Below are 18342 nucleotides of genomic sequence, written 5' to 3' on the forward strand. Positions count from 1 at the left end.
CCGCCCCCCTGAAACAGGAAGTATCTGCTGGCTCCAAGAAGCCAAAATTCCACAGAAATAAGAAATATTGTTACTCAGTTATTCTGTAGGTTAGAATAACCATTCCCGCTCTGCTACCTTTTTCTTAGCATCTTCTTACTAAAAGTGAGGGGGGGGGGGTATTTACTAGAAGCTCAAATATCTCTATAGCTCTTGAGGGGATTCAGAGGGAAATGTTTGCAGGTAAATAAAGTCACACTGCGGCCGACACTTTCAGGTATATAGTTGGTTTGTCATTAATAGGAATGCGTGTTGTGTTACAGCCTGTGTTCAAGAGCCAGGATCCCACATGTGGATCTACGTGTTCCTCGGGAATGCTTTGCGTGGCATCGGAGAAACTCCTGTCACGCCTCTCGGCATCTCCTACATTGATGACTTTGCCAAACCCGAAAACTCGCCTTTCTACATCGGTGAGTCGATGTTCTCCCCTGAGAGTGTTCAGTTTTTCAGATGAAAAGATGAAGAAATAATGACCCAAACGGATTTTGTTTTGATAGCTTGTCTTCAGACCATCACTCTCCTGGGTCCCATGTTTGGATTTCTCCTGGGATCCTATTGTGCCAACCTTTATGTTGACATTGGATTTGTTCATATGGGTATGTAGATTGTCTCTTCTTGTGCAGAGATACAGTACCTGCCCCAGATTTAATCCACAGACAGTGCTCAGCACAACTGAGTACACCCAACTTCCTTTTTCGGAAAACCTTTAGTGTCCTTTCAGAATCAAAATTTTCTGTGAAATACTATGCTTCAAAATACACCTCCAAAGGTGGGCCATTGGTTGAAAACAACACGTTAGGAAAGTGATTTTCCTAACAAATGAATTTAAACCCATGTTGCCAAAATGAGTCCACCCCAGTCATGGGGGTGCGTGGTCATGCATGGTTATCGTCCATGAAGAAAGCCTCTCCTAAAGCCATGCACAAAAACGCACGCCTAGAATCTGCTTGGGCCTATGCTGATGAAGATGAAGACTATGGGGACTCAATACTCTGGAGTGATGAGACAAACATCCCCGTTTTTGGAACTAAGGGTTTTAAAACTGTACGGTGCCGCAAAGGTGAGCATTTCAAAGACAAATGCATGGTACCTACAGTGAAACACGGTGGTGGCAGTGTCCTGGTGTGTGCTGTATGAGTGCTGCTGGTGTGTGTGTGTGTGGGGGGGGGGCTCTTTCCAACACGACAACGATTCAAACCCCACCTCTAAAGCTACTGCTGCAGTTCTGGAGAAGAACAGGAAGAAGGTGATTGGACGACCGAGTATGTCTCCTGATCTGAACCCCAACCAAACACCTGAGGGGAATTCTGAAGAACCAGTGGAGCATCAGTCTCCATCCAGGCTCTACAAGGACAGAAGTTCCAACATGTCTCCACCTTGTTCATTCCATGCGTAGAAGGACCATGATTATCCCTAAACATCATGATACTCATAGAAAATACTGGATGTTTAGTTTCTGTTGCAGGTGTTTTCATTTTTGCTTCAACCAATTAAAGTCAAACTGAAGATGATGTGATCTAAGTCAGATAATTTACCTTCATTTCATGTTCTGAGGTTTAAGAAATGTTCAGTAAAACTCAACCTTGAGGAAAGTTTGGACATTTTTCTTTTGTTCATTGAGTTACTGATTACATTAGTACTTTTTAAAGGGGGTGTACTCATTTATGCTGAGCACTGTATAGGCACTCCCAGATAGAAGGCGCAGACATGGAAAAAATGACAGCTTTTAAATTGGACTTACAGGGCAGAAAATACAATTATGAAATTTAAAAAGTACTCAAATGGATGCTCCCAGTGTTACATCACAGAAAAATGCCAGACTGCCATGATTCTTCCCCAGAGTGAGAAAATAACGTCTTCATTAAAACACCTCACATCTGTGTACAAATAACACGCTTCTATAGTCTATGCTGAACTTTCCCCTTTGCTCTCTCCATTTTCCATGTAGTATAAAAGTGAAAATGAAACGTGAAAAAAATCCCTCTGGCCATTAGCACATTCATCTGATGTGGTGTCTGTAACTTTTAAGCTCACCTTAACCATTTTCTATACTGTCTAATATGTAAAAATTATACTTGAAAGGTAGAAATCAGTCGGCTTAGAATATTAGTGTGGATATTTATGACAAAATTCTTTTTCTTCTTCTTTTTCTTGTATTAGACACATCTGATCTCCATTAAAAAAAAGAAAAAACTGTCATTTTCATGCAAATCAAACAGTGAGTGTTTTTTTGGCAAGAAGCTGCATGTTTTTTTTTTTTTTTTTTTTTTTTTTTTTTTTTTTTAACTTGTCCTGTCCAACAGCTAGGCAAACAGATGAGAGCTGAGGGCCTCTTGTGTTGGACATATTTTATTCTAACAAGAGGGGTTATTCATCTTCAGACAAACCAAAGGTATGTCTGAATAAACCCCTTTTGTAATTGAGGCCAAACTTTATTAATTTCAATCATGTTTGAAAATCTTTGGTGTTGGACCGGACGGAAAAGGAAAGAGGGGAACAAGAGAGAGGGACGTTAGAGAGAGGGGGGGGTAGGAGGGTGATAATAGGAGGGGAAGGGGGGTAAGACCATGAAGCAGCATAGAGCAGGCAGGTTTACTGGTTGTTTATCGTTACGGTACGGTTCAAATGTAGTACAGAAAGGGCGGGGCCTGTTCACACACACTCAAATATTATCAACACACCTGCTAGCCGCAGAAATGTCCACATGTCAACATGCACACAAAACAGATAGTGTTCACGAACGCATACTTATGCCTTTAAACCAACTAGTGTGAAATCTTTCATTCATTCAATCATGCAAACTATTAGTGCAAAGGTGAGCTAACACCTGTGCTCAGGTGAGTGTTTATGTTCTTCTAAAATGGATGGTGGAATGTGAAAAGAAGGAGGAGGAGCGCCCAGCCACCCCCACACCCATACCCCCGCCGCAGCAGCAGCGGCAGCCGGAATTCCCCCAGCGCCACACGGGAACAGGCAGGGAACAACCGCCCCCCGGGCGACCAAGACCGCCACCCAGGCCAGGGCCAGCAGGACCGCCGCGAGGCCCCCAGAGCCAGAGAGCAGGGAGGCGCAGAGGGAAAGAGAGCGCCGCCCCAGCCCAGCCAGGAAAGCAGCCCCCCGCCGCGCCGGAAGAGCCCAACGCAGGGCCCCACCGGAGAGGGACGCCCACAGCCCCAGACGAGCACCCCACCACCACCCAGGAGTTCCGGGCATCCCCCCGCCCCGACCCCAGGTACGAGCCAGGACCCCCCAAGGGAGACCCGCTCCGCACTCCAGGCAGCCACCCACCCGGCCCACGGTTGGTCCAGGTAGGAGCAAGGCAGGGGCCCGCCGCCCCCGCCCAGGAGGGGGGAACCCCGGGGAAAAAAGGGCGGCCCATAAGGGATGTTATAAATATGGCCCGACCAGGCTCGGCCATGTTGGAAGTTTGGCGGGGCCCAGCGCCCAGGGGCAAGGACCAGGACCCACCCCCCAGGGACACGAACACCCCCGGCTCAGGTGTAATATGAACCCCCCCACCGTGCGGAGAGAGCACCGCCGGGCCCAGGGAGCCGGCACCCAAGGGACACGGCCGCCATCGCCAAGGGGCCCACACCCCCCACCAGGGACGGGGTAGGGGACAGATGGACCCAGGTCCCACCTTCCTTGTAAAATGTGTGTGCGTGTATGGGTGTTTGAGAGGGTGTTTGTGTGCATGTGTGTGTGTTTATGTTTGAATGTATATATTGAAGGGGGAGGGGTGTGTGTACTAAGGGGGGTGCAGTTAAAATTGGCGAGTAGGGCACTAAGGGGACATCTCCTGATTACTCACAGTGATGTCCCCTCACCCTCCACACCAAGGGGCCCTAAATGTCTAAGGTGCGGTTAAAATTGGCGGGTAGGGTGCCAGGAGGACATCTGCTGCTTGCTGGCAGTGATGTCCAAGCACCCCCCCTACCAAGGACCCTACGTGTCTAAGGTGCAAATAAAACCGAAAGAGGGGGGGCCCACTCCATACGGCAACCATAGGAGGGGGGCCACTCCCAAGTAGCCCCCCCCCAAGGCGCATCGCAGGCTAAACCCCCCACCCCCTCACCCTAATATGAGGTTATATAAGGAAGGGGGTAAGTTGGGGACAGCTGGTAGACTGTCCCCCGGTGGTCAAACAGCCGTCCCCCAGCCCACCCCCAGCAAAGGGGCCAGGGCCACCCAGCCCAGGGGCCCACCCCCGGAGGCGCCGACACCCCAGGCCCGGCACCACCCACCCCACACAGAGAGAGAGGAGCCAGAAAGCGTCGCCCCCCCCCGGAGCAAGCCCAGGCCCCCACCCCCAGACGCCGGCCCTAGAAGAGCTCTGGTCAGGCCTCGACGGGACCGAGGAGGCCAACCGGCCGAGGCAACCACTGATTGCCTCAGCGGAGACCCCGACCCGCTAGCCCCCCGACCCGTACTAATAATGGGCCCCCCCTCCCCCCCAGAACGCCCCCCCACAGGACAGGGCCGACAAGCCCCCCACCCCACCCCACCCCAGACCCCGCAGCCGAAGCGGGTGACACCCAGAGCGACCGGGGGCCCCGAGAGGGTTGTCCCGTCCCGTCCCAGAGCCAGGGAAGGGCCGATCCCAGCCCCAGGTGCAGATGGGCAGCCCATCCGGCGCCGCTGGGCCCCCCCCACCCGAGCAGGGCCCCCCGCCAACCCCCCCCAGCACAGGCAAAGGGACCACCCCCCCAAGCCAAGCCAGACCACCACCCCACCCCCCCACCACGCACCCCCACACCCAAGCCCAGAGGACCACGCAGCGCCCCAGCCCGCCCCACCCAGGCACCGGACCCGACCCCCCGACCAACGGAGCCCCCCACCGCCCCCGCCAGGCACCGGAAGCCCCGACCCCCACCCCAAACCACGGCAGAAGGGCAAGGAGCAGCGACGACCAGGCCCTCCACCCCCTAAGTCATGGAGTCAACCACAGGAGACCAGAGAGACTGAATTCTTTCAAAGTTACTTGAGCTTTGGGCTGACATTTTTTCCAAGCTGATATGATCAAACAGCAGATTTCTGTGTTGACTTATGTTTATATTTTTCTTGTTTTTCCAATTTATTAAAATAGTTTTTTTGGCAATACAAAGAGTTATGAAAATGATAGATGCTAATCCTTCTTCTATATCGATGGCACTCATGTCACCAAGCACACAAAGTGACGGTGAGGCAGTGATTGAAACCTTAAGCCAGACTGATAAATCGGCACATACCTGCTGCCAGAGAGCCCTGACAGGAGTGCAGAACCACAGTGCGTGCATGTAGCTGTCGGGTAGATTATTATCACAGTGCTCGCAAATGTCTGAGTTACTGAGACCCATCTTGAACATCCTCTGTCCAGTGTAGTAAATTCTGTGAAGAGTTTTGAGATGGATTAGCTGCAGATTTGGACTTTTTGTCAGTTTAAAGGTGTTTAGACAAAGTTCTGACCAGAAGCTTTCATCTGTGCTGATGCTCAAATCTGCATCCCATTTTTTTGTTGGAAGGGCAATATTGTTATCTAAATTACATAAAAGTTTGTATATTTTGGAGAGAGTTCTATTCATTGAAAAATTAATCAGAGTGGTAACTACATCTGGTAGCTTTAAATCGTCGTCTTTAATTTTATACTTTTTAGTAATACTTGATTTAAGTTGCTGATATTCCAAGAAGTTATTTATTCCATGTTTGTCTTGAAGTTCCTGGGGGGTTATGAATCTTCTATCAATAATTACGTGCTCTAGTTGTTTTATGCCCCCTGCTTGCCAAGCTGGGAAGTGAATCATTTTTTTGTTAATAAGGATGTCCGGGTTGTTCCAGATGGGTGTCATTTTGCACGGTTGAATTGATGATTTTGATATTTTGAGAAATTCCCACCAGGCTGTTAAGGTGGCATTTATATTAATGCTTTTGAAACAATCCTGTTTTTTAACTGTTTGGCTAATAAATGGTAGCTGTGACAGGTTGATCTTTCCACATAACACCTGTTCCAAGTCTAACCATGAGTTGGTTTCTGGATTATTTTTTAACCATTTTAAGATATATTGTAATCTATTTGCAAGAAAGTATTTGTGGAAATTAGGTAGTTCTAATCCTCCACAGCTTTTTGCAGATTTTAAAGTTTTTAGACTAATTCTTGCAGGTTTGTTGTTCCATAGAAAGCTTGATATGGATGAGTCTAATGTTTTGAACCATTTTAATGGCGGTTGTGTGGGAATCATTGAGAAGAGATAATTAACCTTGGGTAAGATTTTCATTTTAACCGTGGCTACCTTGCCCATAAGGGACAGAGGCAGGTTGGTCCAGCGTGTTAGATCGTCCTGTATGCTTTTCAGTAATGGGGTGTGGTTTAGCTGCACCAGTTCTGATAGTTTGGGGGAAAAGTAGATACCCAGATATTTGATATTTCCTGTTTTAACTGGAATTGTGAGTCTTTGTTCCATATTCCTGTTGAGTGGTAATAAAACAGACTTATTCCAATTAATGGAATAGTCTGATATGGAGGAGAATTCATTTATGATCATTGCTGTTTCATTTACAGAATGTAAATTCCTTAAAAACAGTAATATGTCATCCGCATAAAGACTAATTTTATGATGGCTGTGTTTGGTTTTTATTCCTATAATGCTCTCATTCTGTCTTATTGCTGCAGCTAAAGGCTCAATGAATATAGCAAAAAGAGAAGGAGAGAGTGGGCAGCCCTGTCTGGTTCCTCTTCCAAGAAAAAACCTGTTTGAAGTCTGTTTATTAGTTCTAACTGATGCATTGGGGTTGTGATATAATATTTTGATCCAATTGATGAATGCTTCTCCAAAACCAAACTTATGGAGGGCAGCAATAAGGAACTTCCAATTAACTCTGTCAAAGGCTTTTTCAGCATCCAGCGATAGTACCGTCATTTCCTGTTTTTTAATGGTGGCAAAGTCTATTATATTAACTAGTCTACGGACATTATCATCCGAGTGTCTGCCTTTGATGAATCCAGTCTGGTCGAAGTGAATTATGTGAGGAGTGATTTTTTCTATTCTCTGTGCTAGTGCTTTGCAGATAATTTTTACATCTGCATTGATTAAAGAAATGGGGCGATAGCTTGAAGGACTAGTGGGATCTTTGTCTGGTTTTAGAAGAAGAATTATGTTGGCTGAGTTCATGTTAGGTGGCATTGATTGGCTCTCATTAATAGATGTGACAGTTTTATAAAATGTTGGTGCCAGTTGTTCCCAGAATTCTTTATAAAACTCAGCAGGAAAGCCATCAGGCCCTGGTGCTTTACCATTGGGCATAAGTAACAGAGCTTCATGAAGTTCAGACGGCAAGAGCGGAGAATCTAAGTTTGTGATTTGATCCTCATTTAGCCTGGGTAGGTTTACATTATTAAGAAATGAGTAAATACTTTGCTCTGACGGATTGATCTGCGGTGTGTACAGGTTTTTATAAAAGTTTTCAAATTCGTTATTAATTTTGACCGGGTCATGGGTGACATTTCCTGTTTGGTCCATAATAGAGGTGATTGATGATTTTTCTCTGTTAATTTTAAGCTGATTAGCCAGAAATTTGCCAGATTTATTAGAGTTTTCAAATCTTTCAAGTCGTAGCCTTTGTATTTGAAATTGTGTTTGTTTATTAATGATGTCATTTAACTGCAGCTTTAAATTTTTCAGATCTCCCAGAATGCGTTCCTGTGCAGAAGCAGCATAAGCAGTCTCCAGGGTTTTGATTTTATTTTCTAATTCTAATAAATCTGCTTTCTCTTTGCGTTTTTTGTGCGTTGAATAAGAAATGATTTTCCCTCTCATGACTGCCTTTGCTGCTTCCCAAAGAACGCACGGTGGGATGTCTGGAGTATTGTTGAAGTCTAAGAAGGTTGCCCACTCTTTTTTAAAGAATTCAAGAAATTCCTGGTCCTTTAACAGAGACGTATTAAACCTCCAGGTTGTACCAGAGGGTGTGGATTTTTCCCTAGAAATGTTTACAGAGACTGGTGCATGATCACTGATAATAATTGGATGGATATTGGAGCTTTGAATATTTTTTAAAAGAGAGTTACTGATTAATAAATAGTCTAAACGGGAGTGTGAATAGTGAACTGGAGAAAAAAAGGTGAACCCTTTAGTGCTTGGGTGACATGAGCGCCACGCGTCGCAGAGACCCAGATCATTCATGTACTGCTTTAGAATACTTGCAGACCGCCATGTACGCTGGTTTGCTGCTGTGCTGAGTCTGTCAAGTTCAGGGTCCAAAACAAGGTTGAAGTCTCCTCCTATAATGATTGTGGAGTCAGAGTGAACTGAGAGTGAGGTGAAGAATCTGTGAAAGAAGGAAGAGTCGTCAACATTAGGACCATAAATACTCACTATACAATAGTCCTTATTCTGAATGGATATATTAATGATTACAAATCTGCCTTCTGGGTCAGTAACTGTATCCTTATGAGTAAAATTAAGATTTTTATTAATTAAAACAGCAACTCCTCTTTGTTTGGAGTTGTAACTGGCAGAGTATATAACTGGAAATTGTAAGCAGCACATAAGGTGATTCAAAGAATCTGATAAATGGGTCTCCTGCAGTAGAGCTATATCTGCTTTTAGACCATCCAGGTGATTTAACACTTTCAGTCTCTTTGGCTCAGAGCCAAGTCCACGCACATTCCAGCTAACGATGTTAAGACTGTTCATAACTGCTCTGACTGAAAAGGTGTAAAGCTAAGTAGTGCTTGTGTGCCAGTCCGTGTGCGCGTGCCCGCATTTGAGAAGCGCTGTGCGCGTGAACGTTTTCTGGTTATGTGAGCTGCGTGTCGCGTGCGTCCTATGAGAGCCTGTGTGAGGTGATTGCAGTATGTCAGCGTGTGTGTGCGGGATCGCATGTGCACGCCCCTGTGTGCGCTTGTGTGAGCGCGCGCCCGTTCCGTGCATAAATAAATACTTACCGAGGATGAGTTGCTTCCAGGTGATTTACATATAATGAGGGGGGAGAGGGGGGGGGGAGAGTAAAGGAAAGAAAAAAAGAGATAGAAGGGAAAACGAAAACAACAACAAAACAACAATAGAAACATCAGTGGGACTGAGGTGACGAAGAAAAAAAAAAGACTGTTTTCCTGAGATCGAGGTGTGGATTATTGATGATCCGGTTTTCCATTCATTGAAGTAAGTTTAGCGGGTTTCTTCTGGGCAGCGCAGATGTTCTCAGCGCGGATCTGAAAGCCTTCAGCACAGCCAGGGGGTGATCTCAGGGTCCCGGAACAGCCGTCCGTCCACGTACAGTTTGTCAACGGCCACAATCGCTCTCGAACCAGCAGCAAGATGCTTCCTCCTCAGCGGGAACAGGATCTTCCTTCTACGGAGGATTTCTGCCGGGAACTGGTCATTAACGCTGTAATGCGTGCCTCTCAGTTCCCGTCCGCGGCCCTTCACCAACTCCTTCTGTTTGAAATGTTCGAATTTAGCCACAATAGGACGCGGGCGCTGGTGGTCGGACCTTCTTCCTCCGAGGCGGTGAACCCTGTGGAAGGAGATCTTCTGCACCTCCTCCTTGGGGAGCTTCAGGTGGACCTGTAAAAAGGATCTCACGGTGGCTTCGGGGTCTTCTCCTACCTCCTCTGGAACCCCCGCGACCACTAGATTGTCCCTCATGCTCCTCGACTGAAGATCCAGGAGGGTTTCCTTGATGGATCGGTTCTCCTCGGAGAGACGGGCGGTGTCACTGCTCAGGGTCTTGACGGTCTCTCTGAGGGCCTGGTTCTCCGCTGCGAGCTCCCGCACCTGCTGCTGGCTGAATTCCAGAGACTCCCGCAGACCTTGAAATTCTCTATGGAGGATCTCCAGCAGATTGAGGCGGCCATCAAAGCTGGAGAGCTTTTTGTCAATCGAATCCAGGATATCGCTCATTCCGCTGCCTGGAGAGGACACAGCCCCGGGAGAGTCCTCAGGCCGTTCACGCTTGGCGGAGGGGGTAGTGGTGGCGTTTCTGGGCTTCACCATGTTCCAGGTATTAAAACACTCGTCAATGAAATTCTCCAGGTCCTCCAGGCTGACAGAAGCTTAATACTCTTAACAGGTTATGTTAGTTAGCAGGAAATGTTTTAATATGGCGGAAAAATGAAACAAGATCGAAAATGTTTGTTCAAATGCTTACGCGCCGCCAAGTCGACTCACCACACTCGTCTCGCTGGGTCTCGCGATACTACAGCATCACGCCCAAGAAGCTGCATGTTTGACAAAGCGACTGTGACTGGAGCCTCATTTGGATCCAGCCTGCTGCTCACGGTGCAAAGGTCTGACACAGCAGTCAAACAGCCAGCACACCTGTCCATGTGAGGCACAGGTGTCACTGTCTGGACGGGTTTGTGTTTGTCATGACAGCAGACGCAAATCAAAGGAGAAATCTTCACAATGACTGCTCTGTGTTTTTCTGTCCCGGTGCAGATAGTGTGACCATCACTGTGAAGGACGCCCGCTGGGTGGGCGCCTGGTGGTTGGGTTTCCTGGTGTCCTCTGCCCTCCTTTTCATCTCCAGCATTCCCTTCTGGTTCCTGCCCCGCTCCCTACCCAAGCCGGATACTTCGGAGTCCAAATCAGCTTCTGTGACCCCAGAAGCTGCAGTGAGCAGCAACCACAAGCTTAAGCTGAAGGAAATCGCCAAAGGTAGAGCCAGAGAAGCCCTCCTGGTTGTGTGTGTGTGTGTGAGAGCAGATGTCTCAGCTTTCCTTTCAGTTTCAGTTTTGCCTCTCAGGGTTCCTTCCATCGCTGAGACGCCTGTTGGGAACTCCTGCCTACTTCTTGCTTCTTTGTGCGAGCATCCTGAAATTCAACTCCTTCATTGGGCTTTTCACCTTCAAAGCCAAATACATGGAGCAGCAGTTTGGACAGTCTGCATCCAGAGCCAACTTCCTCATAGGTGAGAAATGTGTTCATGCTGCTGTTCAGCTTCCAATCAAAGGTCCATGTAAACGCACATACAGTAAAAGCAAATTGGACTCTACATGGAAAATGTGTGACCACTGAACGCCGGAACCAGTTAAACCAGGTCGAACTTTGACCAATCAGGGACTGTGATTTGTTAGTGACGTCTGGTTTTGGTTCATCTGGGAGACCAGACACGGCAACGAGCCTGACGACGTCTGTGTTTGTTTTTCAAAGAAAGATAAACCGAGGCCACTCTCCTGACATGATGCTGATCCAAACCCATCATTGCACGGACGCTAGCAATGAACAGAAACCTTTCAGTTTTAGGCCCAAATGGCGAAATTTGCACCATTTTGCACTAAGTCCCTCTGAGCTGTAGATGGCGGACATGCGTAAATAAAGAAAAGAGGGAACTTCCTTGCTTTTCCAATGTGAACACCATGGATGCACATTCTATTAAATTTAGATAAATATCTATATATATATATTCCAATAAAGATTACATTTGAAATAAAATCAGGGTGTGAAAGCGCATGTCATTGAATTTAGAGAACACACTACTAATTGTAGCTCTTGCTCCTGAGTTGATATACATTTTTTTACCACATTCAACCACTGTCCTATTTTTGATCCAACCAACCTCTGCTTTTTGTTTGAAGCATACTTTTTCCTGTCTTCCCTCCACTATTTATTCCCAGAGTTGAGAGCTTTTTATTAACAATTGATAACTCCACTGTCCTCACCTCCTGTGGTGTCGCTCATCTCTCTCTTTCATCACACATTGTTCATTTCCTACGAATTGTTTTTCAAAATGAACCGTTTTTAACCGTTACTTCTGCATTCCAGCAAGACTCTGCTAGTCCATTCAGTAGTCACGTTCCATACCCACTTCTTTTTGGTCTCCCATACGAGTCCATCCATAAGCTTCAGATAGTTTAAACCTCATTTCCTGAACCCTGTTCACCAATCACATCACTATAGCAACAACACTGGCTGCACAGTCTAACTCATCACTTTCAAACTTCCTCACAACCGGACTCCTTCCCATCTCCTCCAGCTCGTTCCTCGTTTCCAGGGTAGTTTCAAATTTGGGACCAAAATGCAAATGGAGTGGTTTAGTATTTAAACCATGTGAACTCAGATTTTCCCGTCTTTGGTTCAGGGATGCTGAACTTGCCCGCTGTAGCAGTGGGGATCTTCCTGGGGGGGCTCCTGATGAGGAGGTACAAGCTGAGTGTGGTGTCAGGAGCTCAGCTCTCCTTTGTCACGTCCTTCATCGGATACCTCCTGTTACTGCTGCAGTTTGGTACCAAGTGTGATAACATACCTGTGGCAGGGCTCACTGTGTCCTACAATGGGTAAGTAACCATTCATGGCATGATCAATATTTGTTTTGATCATTTTATAACAGAAAAAGATGTGCGTGTCAAATTCATTTTCACCATGTCTGTTTTGACGAGCGTGAAATTCGCTGTTTGATGTCCAAAAATGTGTCCATAAATTTGATATCAAGCTGTGTGGGGGCCGGGGGGGTACTGTCCATCTCTCGTGCCTGATATGACCGCAGGACCTCTGACTGCATCTGCACATTAAATTGGACGCCACTGATGCACAAATCGCATTCAATGTGAATACAGCTTAAAGGGCCAGTGTTCACGCCTCAGTCATGACTGTAGTGTGGCGTGAGAGTACCATGAGACCGCATCACCAATTCATCCCAAGTGTGTGCAACGTGTTCTGATCAATAACACATGATCCACTTATGTGCACAACAATGGTACAAACCATTTTCAACTACGTCCCTTAAGGTGGCTGTAAGAGCCTCAATGGAGCTGCAAGACATGTCTGCGCTCCCTTTAAGCCGCTTCTGTCTACGACCCTCAACAGGCCCGGACAACCCAAAAACCCACAGCGCCCTGTATGGGTTCTTGTGACTAAGGCTTTAGGTACAGAGCTTTATTTCTTATATGAAACAGAAAAAGTCTTCCTAGAAATGAAAAAAGCTGGATTGACTGTGTTTTCAATCCTCCATCAAACTGCAATTGGAGGTCACGGAAAGTAGCAGCACTATTGATGACAAGTAAAGTCAGTCTATACCTACAACTACCTCAGAGAAAATGGGTTTTAACCTTCTAAACCTTCTACTGTTGTATGTCTATCCTGACATGAACCTCTATCCCGGACAGAACACGGAGTGTATCGTACTACGCAGGGACCCTCTTTTCCGAGTGCAACAGAGACTGCTCATGTTCAGCAGACGAGTGGGACCCTGTCTGCGCAGACAGTGGGATCACGTACATCTCCCCATGCATGGCGGGCTGCCTCAACTCCAGCGGATACGGAAAAAACACGGTAAGCTTCATTGTTGGTAAAGATAGAAACTGTCTTTCCTATTTGATGTCCTACATTTTCACCCGTTGCAGTGCAATCAAGCAAACACAATGTTGTCAACCTTCATGATGTGTAAATCTTCAGAAAATAGGATTAGGATTTGGAGTAACTGAATGAATTATTTCTTTTTATACTTTTCAAATGTTGCCGTAGGACTTTGAGGTTTCAATTACTGAAAGGTGCATTATAAATACATTTTCCAGGTTTTTCATAACTGTAGCTGTGTGTCCACATCCTTTCCGGCCGGCACCTCCTCGTCGGTGAAGCTGGGCCAGTGCCCTCATGCTAAGGACTGCAGCCGCAGTTTCACCTCCTACATGGCGGTTTCTGTCCTCAGCTCCTTCATCAGCTCTCTTGGAGCCACACCCGGTTACATGGTCATCATCCGGTCTGTACATCACGCTACAGGGATGAAATCATGATCACTGTGACAGTTGTGTTGTGGTAGCGCTTCACGCAAATCTAGGTTCAATAGAGATTGGAAATCCTTTTTAGAGTTTAGATTCATTGGTAAAATGATCTGATCACAATATGTTAGGGATACTGTGGAAACTCAGTGGATGCCTCTAACACTGTGTTTGTTTCACTTCAGAGCCTTTTGGGATGGGGAGGTAATTGTATTGGGGTAACAGACACACCTCAGTTTGTGTTTTCCACATACTGGTCTCACTGTGTTCAGTGGGTGTTAACTATTGGGGCCAAAAACCAAAAGAATTCAGTTCAGTCCAGCCAGTGACAGACCACCCTGATGAGTACCTAAGGACCTCTGACCTCAGACATGGTCTGCACATGCCACACAGCTCAGGCCTGTTGGGGTACTAGGGTTTCCAATCGACCCCCCCTGCTTTGACTAGAATGCCAGATTACTGTTGCAGGTAACTCCACTAACACCAAGACACCACCAGGAACGATATGGTCGATGTTTGTTATTTGGGGCTTTCTTTATAATTGTCTTTAATTTGGGGTAATAAATATCAAACTGATGTCAATTGATCTTTTCCTCAGTCATCATTAGTAATATCAAAGGGAACGTTTACTCATTTGATTGAAATTCAGAGCAAATAAGAAAAGCACTTCTGTAGAAACAATATCCCTAATTTATTGTGAGTAGTTCTGCAGCAGGACCATACTTTTAGTACAGAACACCAGTCTTCTCAGGTTTAAATTAATCTCTAGTGTCATTCTGGGGATTTTTGTTTCATCTCAAGCACAGTGATGAAGGGGTGATTGTTTCTCCTTGTCTAAATAAGTGGCTGAATGAATCTGCTGATTTCTTAGTAACGAGTCCTCCAAGACATCTGTTTAGATCCTATCAAACCCCTCCGGTTTCCTCCCACAGTCCAAAAACATGCTTCTAAGCGTGTTTGTTGTTTCGATGTGCAATGGCCTGGCCAACCGTCAGGCGTGTGGCTGGCCTCGCCAGGCAGTAGCTGAATAGGCTCCAGCAACCCTTGAGCATGAAAAGGAAACACTGGGCAGAAAAAATGTGCGGATGAAAATTTGTAATCCATCTTTGTTTTGAACTCCAGATTTTTAAAACTCAAATACCCTAAAAATGTCTTGAGATTCATCAAACTGCTGTCAAAAAGTCCTCAGGAAACATGTAATGTCACTAAATGTCCACCTTTCCTCTTGTGTTGAGAAAACAGATGCATCTCACCAGAGCTGAAGTCTCTTGCTCTGGGAATTCAGGCCTTGGTAACAAGGACTCTTGGTAAGATTCATCTTTACCAGCAGAAGTTTTTGAATGTATGTTTCATTGACTGTATATGACAACTGGACTGAGGGAGTGTGACGTCACCCATAGAAAATGTCAATTCAGTCGCCATTGTTTTCAAAATGGATGCCGCCATGTTAGAACCAGACGGTGGCAGTGAGCAGTGATTGGTCCCATTCGGTCTGGATCAACATTTCTATAGCAACCGCTCCCACCAATCAGGAGTGAGCTTGGTGGAACACCACACCCCTACCACCTGAAAGTCAATCAAATGTTTCGAACATTTGATGTGAGACCCCATGCTTTTATAGAGAAATCTGATTGGTCAGTTTATCACTTGAATAACTATAGAAAATAATATCATGAAACAAATAGAACCGTTATTCTGACCAATAGAATGACTGAGACTTTAATAGACTTCTCTATAGAAGTCTATTGGATTTTGGAGCCAGTGGGTACTTCCTGTTTGGAACATGAGGGAGGGGTCACTCAGTCCAGGTCTCATACACAGTCTTTCTCCTTCCTGTTCTCTTAAGGTTGCAGTTAATGATAGAGGGATTTTTGATTTGTTCATTTTCCTTTTTATCTTTTTGCAGTTAGTAGTTCTTTTTTTTGTTATATAACGGATGTTCCAGAGATTTTGTGTCTGTTTATCTGATTCTCTCATTGCACCGGTTACCAGTTTGACCCCATTTTTGTCGTCTCAGACCCACAGCAGACGGTCAGCCTCACTACGTTTGGTTCTGCTAGAGGCAAACTCCCTCATCTTTAATTTCTCTCTCCCGCGTTCACTTTTGCTTGATCAGTGGAATACACCCAAAACTCTTTGATACAATCTTGTATCAAACTAACAGCATACAGTTAAAAGAATCTGTCGTTATTGAAATTATCTAGACTGAATTAGATCAAAAACTCAAGCTGGGGACACACCGGGCTTGTGACGCGCTTTCAAGAACGCGCTAAAAGCGAGTTCCGGGCCACGTTGAGCGTTCACACTGGACGAGAAGGAAGGGACTTCCCTGTCCAGTAGCACATTTGCGCCACCTAGAGTTGGTATGAAGAGTCGAAGAGGTGCAAACCTTGTAAATCTTGCTCCAGCCTCATTTTCCCACAGATTTCTTTCTGAATACTTGGTGTCGAGTAATTCCGGGAAAGCACAAACCACAACTATCAATTTCTCCTCCATGATCAAGCTTCAAGTGGTTGGCACTTTGTAAAATAAAAAGGGACGCCATCCATAGGCCACTACCAAATCTGAGTCCCTGATTGGTGAAAGTAGCTCCACAACCAACAAATCTCTGTCTGATGTTTTGGGGCTTTTGTATAGCACTATGTAAACTAAACACAAAGAAATGTTTTAGGAAAAACTGTTTTTTCGTTGTCTGTTTGCAGGTGGAATCCCAGCACCAGTGTATTTTGGAGCCCTGATTGACTCAACGTGCCTGAAGTGGTCTGTGAAGAAGTGTGGGGGCCAGGGGGCATGTCGCCTTTATGAGTCAGACATGTACAGGTAACTGTTGGACCCAACGCTGCTCCACAAATATGTGAAGTTTGCATATTTTTAATCTACCTTTGCCTTTTCCAGAGTTATTTTCTTGGGTCTGATCACCTGCCTCAGTGGTTCCTCCTATTTCTTCATGATTGCCGTCATCGTCCTCCTCAGGCGACAGTTTCGAGGACAAGATGGGGAAAAAGAAACGCAGCGCATTAAAGCTTCTAAGGACATTGAACTCCAGATCCCATCAAACGCCACTGAAGGCGCTGGCGCGTCAATGAGTCCCAAGGTGCCTCATGACCTGAAGGTTACCACAGACTGTGACAAGGAGGAAGCGGTTGACAGATTAGGACAGCCTTCACGAGATAATGAGTCTAAATGCTGTACACAGACCACGACTGAGTTCACTCTGCATGTAACTGATGAAGCCAGCAAGGACCTGGCCTGCTGGGAGGCAGAATCTCAGCAAGAGATCAACCACACAGAGGAAAGAAGCCAAGAATAGAAGCTCTTACCCACTCCAGAACAGCAATGGGTTTCAAAGGAAACACAAAAAAAACTTATCTCCTATTTGAAATAAAATTACATTTATTTGCATCAATAAATGTTTGTAGAATGCTCTTCCTCGTTCCTTTAGTAAGACCAAAGCTTCAAGTACATTAAGTAGGGCTGCAACGATTTGATTTAATGATTCAATTCATATCATTATTTGTGGTTGACGATACGATTCATTGTGGATCTTTGTTCATTCGGAACGATCCAAAGGTTTTCCAGATTCTTGGACTTCTTCCAGATTATCAAGTGTGAATGAAATATGTGTCCAAACAAACAAGTAAACAAGTATTGATGGCAAATCCTCGCTTGCCGACCGAAGTCGTCAGCACAGGCGAGCTGCTCCAGGGACAAGCAGCTCGCCTGGTTCAGACCTGCTCCTGGTACCGATCCGGTCCAGGGACAAGCAGCTCGCCTGGTTCAGACCTGCTCCTGGTACCGATCCGGTCCAGGGACAAGCAGCTCGCCTGGTTCAGACCTGCTCCTGGTACCGATCCGGTCCAGGGACAAGAAGCTCGCCTGGTTCGGACCTGCTCCTGGTACCGATCCGGTCCAGGGACAAGCAGCTCGCCTGGTTCAGACCTGCTCCTGGTACCGATCCGGTCCAGGGACGTGCAGCTCGCCTGGTTCCGACTTGCTCCTGGTACCGACCTGCTCCGGTTCCAGAGCTGCAGAGTGCCGGCCCCTGCTCCAGCATGTGAAGGCCAGACAGAAAGTAAAAAAACGCTGCAGTACCTCAACAGACCAGAAGGGGGCTGGTGCATTTTCACATCGACTGCTGTGTTCGAATCCTCATTTTCAGCCTCAAATAAACCTCTTTGATGCCGGCTGCTGGAACGTCTTATTTCAACCATGGTTGCATAATTAAATCATGACAGTTCGGGGGGGTACATTTTTTTTCCAAATTTGTCACTTTTTTTTAAACTGCTTATTTTTCAATAATTAGGGGGTGCAGTTTTATGATTGACAGATGATGATTGCAGTGGATTGTGGGAACAGAACTGCAGTGTTTAGCTCGTTTTATCCGTTTTTGCTTTAGCATGAAGGCTATATTTTGCTTTGTGTTCTGCTGCTGTGCTGTAAACTGTAACGCTCTCTGGGAGTCCTCTGTTAACTTTTCTCCAGTAAGTCCTAAAATAAGTTACTTAATGTTTTACATTACAAATTTCCATCACAAAGTAAACAAATACATGTCATGATCAGATATGTTCATTCCAGTGTTCTCATTAAAGTCTTAAGGTAGTTAATGATTG

General features: G+C 45.9%; 1 protein-coding gene across 1 annotated transcript; it reads left to right on the forward strand.

The window, feature by feature from the left end:
- Positions 1-302: 302 nt before the first annotated feature.
- LOC101158155 (solute carrier organic anion transporter family member 1C1) lies at positions 303-17918 on the forward strand (the record flags this gene model as incomplete). The annotated part of the gene is given in 10 exon segments (XM_023952464.1): positions 303-449; positions 537-635; positions 10455-10673; positions 10762-10926; positions 12097-12292; positions 13121-13286; positions 13529-13713; positions 14975-15039; positions 16435-16552; positions 16628-17918. Coding segments are annotated over 10 exon segments (1775 nt in total), but the record flags the coding sequence as incomplete, so codon positions are not given.
- Positions 17919-18342: the final 424 nt, after the last annotated feature.

The sequence above is a fragment of the Oryzias latipes genome, chromosome 23 (genome assembly GCF_002234675.1).
Source record: "Oryzias latipes chromosome 23, ASM223467v1".
Classification (NCBI taxonomy): Eukaryota; Metazoa; Chordata; class Actinopteri; order Beloniformes; family Adrianichthyidae; genus Oryzias; species Oryzias latipes.